This window comes from Tachysurus fulvidraco, chromosome 24, assembly GCF_022655615.1.
Source record: "Tachysurus fulvidraco isolate hzauxx_2018 chromosome 24, HZAU_PFXX_2.0, whole genome shotgun sequence".
NCBI lineage: Eukaryota > Metazoa > Chordata > Actinopteri > Siluriformes > Bagridae > Tachysurus > Tachysurus fulvidraco.
This window is the reverse complement of record NC_062541.1, coordinates 14,606,150-14,619,934: the sequence shown is the minus strand read 5'-3', so window position 1 is coordinate 14,619,934 and position 13,785 is coordinate 14,606,150. Positions and strand designations below refer to the sequence as shown.

At 43.0% G+C, this 13,785-nt stretch overlaps 1 protein-coding gene across 8 annotated transcripts in view; it reads left to right on the top strand.

The window, feature by feature from the left end:
* The window catches only part of sdk1a (sidekick cell adhesion molecule 1a), a 266,359-nt gene that overhangs the window by 221,067 nt on the left and 31,507 nt on the right, over nucleotides 1–13,785 (top strand). For all 8 annotated transcript variants that reach the window (XM_047807755.1, XM_047807754.1, XM_027159289.2 and 5 more), the window contains 5 exons: nucleotides 2,368–2,477; nucleotides 3,679–3,829; nucleotides 6,562–6,799; nucleotides 7,435–7,550; nucleotides 9,949–10,138. In XM_047807755.1, the coding sequence (XP_047663711.1) occupies nucleotides 2,368–2,477; nucleotides 3,679–3,829; nucleotides 6,562–6,799; nucleotides 7,435–7,550; nucleotides 9,949–10,138 (805 nt within the window). The remainder of the gene's footprint in view (nucleotides 1–2,367; nucleotides 2,478–3,678; nucleotides 3,830–6,561; nucleotides 6,800–7,434; nucleotides 7,551–9,948; nucleotides 10,139–13,785) is intronic.

Here is a 13,785-nt window from a genome sequence, read left to right as displayed (position 1 = left end):
CACGCCTCCAGGGTTGGGGGTTCGATTCCCGCCTCCGCCTTGTGTGTGTGGAGTTTGCATGTTCTCCACGTGCCTCGGGGGTTTCCTCCGGGAACTCCGGTTTCCTCACCCTGTCCAAAGACATGCATGGTAGGTTGATTGGCATCTCTGGAAAATTGTCCATAGTGTGTGAGTGAATGAGAGTGTGTGTGTGCCCTGTGATGGGTTGGCACTCCGTCCAGGGTGTATCCTGCCTCGATGCCCGATGACGCCTGAGATAGCCACAGGCTCCCCGTGACCCGAGGTAGTTCGGATAAGCGGTAGAAAATGAGTGAGTGAGTGACTGAGTGATCCAGCACATTGTGCTTTAAAAAAAAAAAAAAAGGTGTCGTCGTTTTGGAGCCAGCAACAGGACAAGACACCAAAAGTATTGATTTTTTTTTACAGTTAATCGTACACGTGATTAAATGCGAGCACACGACGCTCAAAGTGTGCACTGAAATTCACAGTTTTCACAAATGATGTTGTGGCTCATTAGACCTGCTCTCGTTATCTTTGAAAGACAATGTGTCCACAGTTTAAAGGAAGAACTGGCCAAACATTTTACACATTTCATCAGGTAAGATCTCAGTCATGGCTCAGATCACGAAGCTGTAAAAAAAAACTTTCTCTGGACTGGCAGCAATGTGATTAATGAATTAACAGTGTCATATTTATGTATTTAATATTGACTTTGAATTGCACTCCATATTTTCTCGGTATATTTACAGCCCCAAACATACGTTCCGTGGTGCTATCAAACTGTCAGACGCTGTTCCTCGCTCGAGCCGATGTTAGGTATGAAGTATAGGCTGTAGTGTCCAAGGTCAGAGTCACAGGGAAATGAGACACACCTCCATGTTTTTCAGCTACGTTTGTGAAGTCTGAATAATGATAAACACACTTTCAGTATCGATATAAACCCCTCAGCACGTGTACTTCAATCGATTCCGAATGATTCATCTGTTTTAATAGGACTTTCTTAATGTCCTACGCATCATTTGGCAAGTTCTGTTCTGGTACGAACGATTTAGCTTTTCTCCACTTACAATCTCTTTTCACAAACTTTTTTTTTCTTGGCTCTGGCAGCGTCCTCTATACCGCCGAAAATATCCTGAGCTGCTGTCCGCCCCACTCACCCTGCTGGCAACTTCTGCGAAAGTAATGATAGATTGAATCATAGTAGTGACTTGTAATTTGTAATTGACTTAACCTTCAAGACGGGCGCCGGCCCCTGACTTGCAGAGGGATGCTCAGCCTTTCATGCAGCAGCACTTGAATTGCTAAGTTGATTGAAACAGGCCTATCTGCAGCTGCAGAAATCTGTCAGTGACAGAGAGAGAGAGAGAGAGAGAGAGAGAGAAGAGGGAGGGATGGAGGGGTATGAGCTGCTGAGTACACACCCGCTATGAAATACAGCAGCAGTCACTGGCATAAGGTGCAACGCGTCAAACATCGATCACATTGGCATAAATGCTTACCATATCCAGTACACCCCATTGGTCATCGTAAATCTCTCTGAGTGCTGCAGGCTTTGATTGGTTCAGGCCTGACTCGCACTTCCGCTTTGTACCAGAAACATCTGGTACTGTGCTGCATGGTGAACACTTTAAACTGCACGATTGTCTTTTTAGCTGCACATACCTGAGATATTATTATCTCAAAATTCGGTGCTGTTCCTCTCACATTATTATTATTATTATTATTATTATTATTATTATTATTTTTTTTTTTTTTAGAATAGTACTACTTGTTTTATGAATAATATTATTGTTTTTTGGTGGTGTTATCAGAAGCAGTTGCAGTATTTATCACCATCATCATCATTATTATTACTATTATTATGATTATGATTGTTGTTGTTGTTGTTGTTGTTTATTAAATAAATAGATAAACATCTAACTAACCAAATAAATAAATAAATAAATAAATAGAATTTTATTATTTGATTGATGGTATCAGAAGCAGCTCTAGTAATATTTTTTTTATCAGTTTATGGCATTTAGCAGACACCCTTATCCAGAGTCACTTACATTTTTTACACAACTGAGCAATTGAGGCTTAAGGGCCTTTCTTAGGGGCCCAGCAGTGGCAGCTTGGTGGACCTGGGATTCAAACTGATGACCTTCCAATCATTAGTCCAGCACCTTAAACACTTGGCTACCACATCCTTATTCTTGGTGTTTTTATTAGTATTAGTCTTTGTTTATGGTTAGTATTAGTATTAGTATTAGTATCAATATTAGGGGTGGTATAAGAATCAGCTTTTGTAGTACTATTTATTATCCTTGTTGTGCTTGTTATTATTATTAGTAGTAGTATCATATTTATGGCTTATATTGCATGCAGGTGGGCAGCACAGGAGAAGAAGAAGAATGGAGGGTGTTGTATGAGAAGGAGAATGATCCAGAAGCTCAGGTCCTGGAGGTTCCTAACTTGACCCCGTTCACACACTACAGGTCAGTACACACACACACACACACACACACCCTGATTACCCACGCTGCTACCCTTGTTGTTTTTGTTTTTCCTCTCCATCAGTACATGATAAACTACAGTGTATTTATGTCTCTTCTCATCTCTCAGTTTGTGTCAGAACATATGCATGTCGGAGCCATTTGTTTGACTGGTTGATAAATGTAGGCTTTATGCTTAGTGCACAAATATGCAATTAGAATGAGGCTCGTAGTGCCTGGGCTCCTCTGCTGCCTGAACAGCTGTTTCATTTCCATTGTGATCACTGCTTTTACGTTGTGCCCATGACGACTGGGACGGAAATTAAAAAGAAAGGACTATGACTAATCTGAGAGGTAGTTACATCAGTTTTAACCATTCTGTTTCATTTCCGTGACGTATGTAACTCGTAGACTAAAAGATGTACAGTTATTACCACTTGTGCTTATTCCAAAAGCAAGAAACACACAACTTATAGCTGTTTCCTTTATCCCTTTGTGTAGCTTGTACTTTAATTGGAGGATGTTTACTTCTAGCATTATTATGGGCAGAAAAACAGTTAGAAAAAAGTAGAATTTTTTTATTATTATTATTATTATACCAGCTCTTATATACCAATCCACCATAATATTAAAACCACTGACAGGTGACTTGTTACACTGACACCTGCCTCAGGCAGCAAGTGAACAATCTGTTGTTAAAGCTGATGTGTTCAGAAGCAGGAAAAATGGGTAAGTATAAGAGCCAAACTGAGATTTCTAGCCGATGGTCAGAGAATCCCCAGAACAGCAGGTCTTGTGGGATGCATTGGTTAGTACAAGTGGTTGTTAGGACAGTCGGTGAACCGGTGACAGTATCATGGACATACAAGGCTCACTTATGTGCATGGAGACTGAAGGTTAACACGTCTGGACCGATCCTGTAACACAAACTGCTGAGAGAGTTCATACTGGCTCTGATAGGGAGGTGACAGGACACACAGTGCATCACTGTGCTGTGTATAGGACTGTGTTTTGGTCGCACGACAAGGACACAATATTGAGCATTTGGTTTTAATGTTATGGCTAATCGGAATTTGTAATTCTAGACATAGCTCTCTAACTAAACTTTATCTGTCTCTTTTTTTCTTACGATCACAAGCGACACTGTTGTTTATTCTACTTTAAGCCATGTGTTCATAATAAATCGAACCACGTGTTGCTGCAGGTTCCGCATGCGGCAGATGAACATCGTGGGCTCGAGTGAAGCGAGTGAGCCATCGCGAGTGATCCAGACTCTTCAGGCTCCTCCTGACGTGGCTCCCGGCAGCGTGAGCGTCCGTACGGCCAGCGAGACCAGCGTCTGGTTGCGTTGGATGGTACGTACCATACAAACGCCATGCTTTATCTTCGTCCTGGTTTCGTGTTCCAACAGACTGACTGTCTCATAAGTGAGAAGGTCTGAGTTTCCAAAAAGCGCAAGAGAGAGAATGGTGATTCTCCTCAAGTCAAGTCAAGAAGCTTTTATTGTCATTTCAACCATATATAGCTGCTGCAGTACACAGTGAGATGAGACAAGGTTTCTCCAGGATCAGGGTGCTACATAAAACAAAGACAGAGATGAGGACTAAGTAAATAGTCCTAGCCACATAAAGTGCACCCGTGCAACCTGGTGCAAACAGTGCAGGACAAAAGACAAACAAGACAGTGCAGGACAAAAGACAAACAAGACAGTGCAGGACAAAAGACAAACAAGACAGTGCAGGACAAAAGACAAACAAGACAGTGCGGGACAAAAGACATTACACAGAAGACAATAAACAAAAAACAGCACCGAGCAGTGAAAATACTGTATGTTCACTCAACATTGCTTGTGCAGAAATACTGGAATGGACACAGTGTAATAGCAGCAGTCGTAAAGGACAAGTAGGAATAGAGAATGTATCAGAGAGTATCAGCACTCTTCTTTACCAGAGGTGTAATTTGCTGGTATAAAGCCAGCAGGCTGAAAAAACATTGGTGGGGTAAAAGTTTTTTGCCACTTTGATATTTTCCTGGTGCGAAACAAGCTAGAAAACTAGCGCTTACTAACAGTAGTCAAGTCAAGTCAAGTCAAGTCAAGAAGCTTTTATTGTCATTTCAACCATATATAGCTGTTACAGTACACAGTGAAATGAGACAACATTTCTCCAGGATCAGGATGCTACATAAAACAAAGACAGGGTTAAGGACATGTAAGTAGTCTTAGCCACATAAAGTGCAACTGTGCAACCTGGTGCAAACAGTGCAGGACAAAAGACAGTGCAGGACAAAAGACAGTGCAGGACAAAAGACAGTGCAGGACAAAAAACAGTGCAGACATAAAGTTACAAGACAATACAAAAAGTACAAAAAATGCAATACACAAAAGACAATAAACAGTAAACAGAAACAGTGCCGACCGACCGGTGTACATACTGTATGTGAATACTGAATGTTCAAACAATATTTCGTGCAGTAACATTAGAATGAACACAGTTTCTTAGCAGCGGATCATCGGGATAATATAAACAGCAAAAAAAAAACAGCAAATGACTGAAATATTGTATAGTATGTGTGTAATGGCTGAGATATTGTACAATATGTGCAAAAACGGCTGAAATGTTGAACAGTTTGTGCAAAAACAGCAGAAAAGTGTGCAAAACAGTGTGTGTGTTTTGTGAGGGTCTGTGCAGTCCATACAGACGATGTGTGTATGTTGTGCTCAGTATAGTACAGCATACACACACATCATCTGTATGGACTGCATAGTAGATGTAGCGTTCGAGTCGGTAGCATTAATTTAAAGGAGTTTTAAAACAATTGTACGTGTGTTTAATGCTTTGTGGCAAAATGATTTTTTTCTTCTGACCTATAGACATACTCATACATATAGACATACATCACTCTATTCATGCAAGTGAAAACACTCTGGAATAAAACATTAGAACAGAAGTTTTCATCTGTTTAAATGGCTTCGCTATACAAAGCTCATCAGATGCCAAAAACAGGGAGTTTATTTCATTTACAGATGAGTAGAGATGCCAGCTTGTCCTGATTGACAGGATGTTGGTGGTCCACATCATTTTGTCCTCCATTTGCAGAGCCTAGGGTTCCTCAGAGCCTGTTTTTTTTTCCTGATAATTGATTTTATTGAAGCTGTCAGAATGTGAAGAGAGAGCACCAAAAGTGTTATGAATCTCCTATACACTTCTATATCTACACGATTTGATATAAAACATGCGCGAGGGATTTCATTCCAGAATAAAATGATGCTGCCGGAGCTTGGTTTTGGTTTTCTGCTCCTGCTTTATAACTCGAGGTACTTGCTCCGGTGCCGTTTTAGCATTCTATAGCGTAAAGTAAAAAGATAAACTCCTTCAAGGGCTCCGCAAATCATTCCAGTACTAAATCCTATTCTGATTGAAAAACATTACCATGTGTAGTTCATACTCACCTGACATTTGTAGGCCTGCCTGTTGCCATGGGAGGCTTCAGAGTGATGTATTACTAAGAGGTCCTGCGTGCTGAAAGAGATTCGTACTCCCCAGAGCTGTGCGGATTGATTAGGGTGCATTATTCACAACTGTCTATTCTTTACTGTGTCTTTTGAAGAAGTGATTTATGTAAGAAAATGATACAGAACGAACAAAAGGACGAGCCATGCTTCCATCGCTTTTCACAGAGCGGGTCGTTACGCTGTATTAAGCCTGCTCGGCTGAATGCCTTCTTCTGCTAGACGTCTATTGATTTCCACATGAAATAAAAAACGGCAATATACCGGCGCGTGTGCTCAAATTTCCAACTTTTCTAAATTCAGCTCCAATTAAAAGTAGACAAGCGCTGATGTTTTTGCCGGTCATTGGCATTGGCTTAATTTTTTTTAAACGCTGCCAAGAAGGTGCATAAAGATGATGAAGGATAATCTGGTGTGAGTTATGCTTTTATTGGGCCATGCCAGTTTAATAGGCCACCCACTGCAGACGCCGCGTACAGACTCCAGCGAGCCTGAGCAACGATTGATAGCTCTCTCTCTCTCTCTCTCTCTCTCTCTCTCTCTCTCTCTCGCTTTCTCGCTCTCGCTCTCTGGCAGCCTCTGCCGGAGACAGAGTATAATGGGAACCCGGAGAGCGTGGGCTACAGGGTGAGGGTGTGGCGCGCCAATCAGCCGGGTGACGCCAGCACTAAGGTGGTGAACGACAAACTGGAGAGAGAGATCACACTGGAGGGCTTAGAAGAGTGGACCGAGTACCTGTTCCAGATTCAGGCTTTCAACTCTATCGGGCCTGGACCCTGGAGCGAGCCTGTAAAGGGGCGGACACGAGAGTCGGGTAATGAAACTCGATCACAAACCTAAACACACACACAATGGTAGTTAGCATCACATCTGCCAAATAAAACAGACAGGTTTATGTTTTCATTCGGCACATCTTGAGCAGAGATGGCTTTTTGAATGAACACAGCTTCACAGAAGGAGCATCTGGAAATGTTCATTCTCTTGCTAATCGCTCCTCTGGATATGAACAGGTGCCGGTTCAATTTCATTCTGTCGATGCTATCATTGCCGCGGTCTTGGCATATCAGGCTTTTTTATAGAAGCAGAATGGGTACTGCATGCCTCTAGTGACAAAAAAAAAAAAACACTTTACTGAAACAGCAGAGCATCATGCTTGGTTAACAGTAATTGCAAAATCGCATGCGTTTGCAGTAGCCAATCTCTAATGGGTGCCTGGCTGCTTGATGAATTCTGGATACTGCTAAGTGTTTGTCAATCTTTTATTGTGGTTTGCTCTTACTCACACACTCATCCCACCTAACCTCATCTGCTCACAACACACACACGCACACACACAACACACACTCACACACAACACACACACGATATTTTCGGCCACCCTTTCCCCATTACACCTGATAGTGTAGCATGTAATCTGGTAGATAATGTTTGTTTTGTTTGATTGCACAGTTCCATCTGGAGCTCCGGAGAACGTGACAGCCGAAGCCGTGAGCTCTACACGCATCCTGGTGACCTGGGGACCTGTTCCAGATCCGCAGCAGAACGGCAACATCCTTGGATATAAGGTAGCGACCGAACGCGTGAACCTAGCAGTCCGTGGTCAGGGGCTTTTACCTGGAAGGATGCTGAAAGGGCAAGAAAAAAAAATTTTTGAATACATTTAGAAGTCCTCAGCTGTAGTGCATAAATGTTTTTCACTTGGTAAAAGCTTGACTTTCATGCATGATCACACCCTCCCAAGCCCTCAGATCATACTCCATATGATGAAATGGCATGCAAGAGCAGAATCATTTTCCCCTTTGAGGAGAGGGCCTTGTGCTTTCGCATTTCCAGCGATTCAGCACGTCCCGGCTGTTTTGCAACTCCAGCTAGACCGGCGTAAAATATATTTCTTCAATTGGAGCTGAGAGAGAGGTCGTCTCGTTTCGCTCGCCGCGCTCGAACGTTTCCTCATATTCGACTGATTTTAAAGCGAAATGAAACAAACACACAACAAGTAAATCCTCGGCGGACATCTGATGAGAACGTAGGTGTTATTCTTCTGTGCGGTTTCTGACCTCTCTGGATGTTCTGAACGTTCCATTCGATTTTAGATTTTTTTTAAGTTTTAGTACAAACGCAAAGTTAACGTTAAAGAGCGAAAAGGCAGGAAGAAAAATCCTTTGGAAATAACTTTGTAATAGATTTGCAGCATTGTCAAGAATTAAATTTAACCCTAAAAAAAATTATTCATCTTTAATTGTGAATCGGTTTGATCTGATTTTCAGATTTTCATTTCTATACGTAAATATATACATCCGGGATATACGTTTATCGATAGATATAATGTTAAACTCCCTGACGAACCATGAGAGGAACCAGACTGAAAAGGGAACCACATCCTCATTTGGATGACATCAGAGAGTGTGATTATAAATCATTTCCCTTCTAAATTTGTCTAATATATATATATATATATATATACTTACGTACAAGGCTCTTAATGGTTTAGCTCCCATGTATCTAACTAGTCTTCTAACACGTTACAATCCTTCACGCTCTCTGAGATCACAAAACTCAGGACTTCTGCTAGTTCCCAGAATATCTAAGTCTACTAAAGGTGGTAGAGCATTTTCTTATTTAGCTCCCAAACTTTGGAATAGTCTTCCTGATAGTGTTCGGGGCGCAGACACACTTTCCCAGTTTAAATGTAGATTAAAAACTCATCTCTTTAGTCAGGCGTACACATAATACATCCCATAATATCATGCACCAGTACATCAGACCGGCACATTTTTATGAACAGCAGATATGTTAATCCCTTTCCACTGCTTTTCTCTTTGTACCCATCCCGAGGCATCCAGACACTGTACCAGCTCCCAACGTCCTCTGTGGGACGAAGCCTTTGGACGTCCACTGAGCCGAGGCCGACTCTAAGAATCCTGAGACATCTCCAGTTAGACTCTGTGGTACTCAGAAGATCAGAAGTCCTTGAACCTCACACCAATACAACATTTGTTTGACTGTATATTACAATCACACCCCCAGTGTCACCCATATGAGGATGGGTTCCCCCTTGAGTCCGGTTCCTCTCAAGGTTTCTTCCTTTACCAATTTAAGGGAGTTTTTCCTCGCCACTGCTGCCTGAGTCATCTCAGACTTGCTCATAGGGAAATAAATACATACACATTGTGAACTATATATATCTAATAATAATCTAGAATTTTTATTCTGTAAATTCTTACTTCTTTTATTATTTTTTCAAGTTCAATTCAAGTTTATTTGTATAGCGCTTTTTACAATAGACATTGTAAAAAGCGCTATACAAATAAACTTGAATTGAATCGAATTGAATTGAATTGAACTATATGATACCAAGGTTCAATTATGTACTGTAACCAGGAAAGTCATTCAAGGTTTAACATGAATGTTTTTTGTTGAGGTTATGGGCTGTTTGCTGAAGGAGACTTGAGTGAAACTGTTCGTGACATTCGCAGCCCTAAAGCTATCATACCAAATTGTAGTCCTAAACCAAGGCAGTAAAGCTGTTCATATCAATTCCAGTCCTAAACCATCTTCATGGTTTCTAAGTGGCACCATCAACAGTAATGTCATGTGTCTTCTGATTGCTCATGTGGTCCATCCTCAACATCAGGGTGCGATGAGACTCCAAGCAGAAGCAGGGCCTCAGGATGCATCAGACAGGAATTATTATACATTAAAGATTATATGAAATTGAAATATGAAATGTATTTGTCGCTTAATGATGAGCTGAGCACTAAGTGACTCCGCTTGTGTATGGAAGGACAAATATATGTGGTGGAAAGAGCAGCTATGAACCCATAATCTTAGAGCATATGTTCTTTTGTCTAAAGTCAACAAAACGTGAAGGCTTCATGTGAAAAAGACAGCAGCCTGCTGGTCTCAGATCCTGCCTAATGAGGTGTCCTGAATGTTCATGGTGTTCGTGTGTTGTCTTTTCAGGTGCTGTACCGGGAAAACGACTCGGGTTCGGAGCCACAAGTGCAGCTGGTGAAGGGGAACCTGACGCAGTCGGTGTTACTGAGGAACCTGCGCAAGTATGTGCTGTATGAGATCCAAGTACTAGCATTCACACGCATCGGAGACGGACAGATCAGCAGCCCTGCCATCCTGGAAAGGACTAAAGATGATGGTGGGCTATATTTCCTTTATTGTATTATCCCTATACACAGAGAGACACAGAGAGACACAGAGAGAGAGAGAGAGAGAGAGAGAGAGAGAGAGAGAGAGAGTGTAAAGGTGAGTGAGGGAGTGAGTGAGTAAAGGTGTGAGTGAGTAAAGGAGTGAGTGAGTAAAGGTGTGAGGGAGTAAAGGTGTGAGTGAGTGAGTGAGTAAAGGTGTGAGGGAGTAAAGGTGTGAGTGAGTGAGTGAGTAAAGGTGTGAGGGAGTAAAGGTGTGAGTGAGTGAGTGAGTAAAGGTGTGAGGGAGTAAAGGTGTGAGTGAGTGAGTGAGTAAAGGTGTGAGGGAGTAAAGGTGTGAGTGAGTGAGTGAGTAAAGGTGTGAGGGAGTAAAGGTGTGAGTGAGTGAGTGAGTAAAGGTGTGAGGGAGTAAAGGTGTGAGTGAGTGAGTGAGTAAAGGTGTGAGGGAGTAAAGGTGTGAGTGAGTGAGTGAGTGAGTAAAGGTGTGAGGGAGTAAAGGTGTGAGTGAGTGAGTGAGTGAGTAAAGGTGTGAGGGAGTAAAGGTGTGAGTGAGTGAGTGAGTAAAGGTGTGAGGGAGTAAAGGTGTGAGTGAGTGAGTGAGTGAGTAAGGTGTGAGGGGGGCGTAAGGTGTGAGTGCGAGTGATCCAGTAAAGGTGGAGGAGTACAGTGTGAGTGCGTGCGTGAGTCCAGTGTGCGGATCAAGGTGTGGTGAGTGGTGCGTAAGGTGTGAGGAGTAAGGTGTGAGTGCGTGAGTGAGTGCGTACGGTGTGGGGAGTAAAGGTGTGCGTGAGTGAGTGATTAAGGAGTGCGTGATAAGTGTGCTGGGAGTAAAGGTGTGGTGGTGGTGAGTAAGCGTGCGTGGTCCATGTGTGAGGTAACGGTGTGCGTCGTGGTGCGTCCAGGTGTGAGGGAGTAAAGGTGTGAGTGAGTAAAGGTGTGAGTGAGTGATTGGGACAATTAAGTTTAGAATAGAGATGCAGTTAAGCAGAAACACACACACACACACACACACACACACACACACACACACACACACACACACACACACACACACAGTACAAGGAAGTATCTGGACTGTCCTACACATCCACAAAGTAGGCTGCTAGTAAAATGTGTACATAATGTACAAGGCCTCGGCGTTTCTCCTGCACCTGTGTAACACACACTATCATGGCAGTGTCACTGCTGTGTGGAGATGATTCATCATTTCTCTCTTTCTGTTAATGGACACAGAGGAACCGAGGCATACTGTAGCGACACCTACTTTTCCGCTTACATTAACTAGGCAATGGATTTGTCCTAAAAAACATGACGAGAGTGTGAGTGTGTATCCACACACAATACAGTTAGCTCCAGAGGAATAGCTTCATCTGTTCGAGTCTGTTTTAGATGAAAGGTTTCGGTGTCATTGTGAAGATTAAAAGCGGCTTTGACACGTTCTTGATTACTAGAGCAGGAGCTCAGCGTTATGACTCATCCGGCCTAAGACTTTTATGTGCACGCTCCTTGACCAAGCGCTCTCACGTTTTATGAGATGTCAGATGTCCCGCGTTTTATGAGGCGTCTCGTACTCGTTGTACCAGAAGTGGTCCGACTGATACAGCTCTAATAAAGTGAAAGACTTGTGTGTGTGGGGGATAAAAAAGTTGCTCTGTACAGGGAAAAAAAAAAGCCTGCTCTTAGCTCTGTGTACTGAAGAGACCCTGTGTTTTTCATATGTAGCACGTGTACGTGTGGTGTGACAGCGAGTCGTTTCTTTCACTGCGCCGCTTCATGAGGCGAAGCTTTGCATTCTGTGGATTTATATACATCCATTCACTGCTTCTGAAAATTGCCTTTTAGGGTTAGGTTCGGTTAGGCTGTCATACAAAGCGATCTGTTAAATGAAAAAAAAGATCAATGTTGCAACAGCCACTGTTGATTTCAGCTAGGACGATGAAGCCCGTGAATGTTTACGCTACGGACGGCAACATGAAACAAACTGTGAAGCAGCCGTGTAAATCTGCGAGCTGAAGGCTTCCTACGGGAGGGCTGCTGTTTTGTCATACATTACAAATAATGGTCATTGACTCAGCCAGGATTTTTCTAAACATATCGCTGCAGAAACTAATCCGCAGCACATTCGGGTTTGTAAGCACACCAGGGATTCGTAGATTGGTCGAGAGAGGCGTTTTACTTCAGACGTGGAGATTGGAAACTATCCACCAGCTTCCCCTTTTTAACCTAGAGATGTGTTGACAGCTTTTGTCAGACTCCTCTCATCAAAATGCCATGTCGCAACCGTTTATCTAATATAGATCCCATTAAAAGTCCACTACTGTCATAAAGCTAGGCTTTAATTTCATCAAGCACTTACGCTCCAAACTGTACGGCTCTGCGTTTAAATAATCCAGGCGCTTCGTATATTAGAGCTGAAATATTCCTTTTAGAGAGAAGTTTTTTTTTTTTTTTTCCTTTTCAAGCCAGCTCTGTGATATCCTTGGAGCGATTTTAAATGCAGCTGGATCACATTAATAGAGTCGATCTGTCAAAGTAAATTTGAAACTGGTGGCGGATTCGGTGAGACAGAAGGGGTGGGAGTTTTGCCACCTCACAGCTCGAGGGTTTCATCCTGAGTTTTTAGGGTTTGTCGAGTGTTTGGGTTTCCTGTGGGTTTCCCAGTTTCCTTCTCTCACTCACTCATTTTCTACCGCTAATCCGAACTACCTCGAGTCACGGGGAGCCTGTGCCTATCTCAGGCGTCATCGGGCATCGAGGCAGGATACACCCTGGACGCAGTGCCAACCCATCACAGGGCACACACACACTCTCTCATTCACACACACACTCACACACTACAGACAATTTTCCATAGATGCCAATCAACCTACCATGCATGTCTTTGGACCGGGGGAGGAAACCGGAGTACCAGGAGGAAACCCCCGAGGCACGAGAAGAACATGCACACTCCACACACACAAGGCGGAGGCGGGAATCGAACCCCCAACCCTGGAGGTGTGAGGCGAACGTGCTAACCACTAAGCCACCATGTCCCCCCAGTTTCCTTCTTTCACACAAAAACATGAACTGCCCCAAAGTGTAAATGTGTGAGTGTGTCATCCGGTGTCTTGTTCCTCTCTCATCCTCATAGTTCCCCTGATAATCCATAAACCCACCAGGATAAAACACCTACCCAAGATGAAAATGAACCAAATATGAATAAAAAGAAATGTATGTCTGTCAGGACAAGTGTCCCGGACGTGTCGTTTCTCTTTTATGAAAGACGCAACGCCTAAGAAATAACCCATTGTCTGTGCTCACTCGATCTCGTTGGCAATTATGTTTGTTTGCCTTTTAAAATCCCCTCCAGAATAAGGCTCATTATACTATGATGTAAACCATAACACAGAGCCACACGCAGCCCTGCCTTTGCTGCATTTCGTGATATTCTGCTGGAATGCACTCGCCGATCCGCTCATAGCTCACCCGCTAGGTGAAACACCCTGTAATCGAGTTTTATCAGGCCGTATCAGGAAACCTCGATAGCAGACCGGACGTTTATCCGTCCTCCATCGCTCGATCAGATCAGGAAGGGGGTCATTAGCGGTTTCCTGGGAAGTAACACTGGGTCAAAAAGTGATTTTATTAAGCAGCGCCTTAT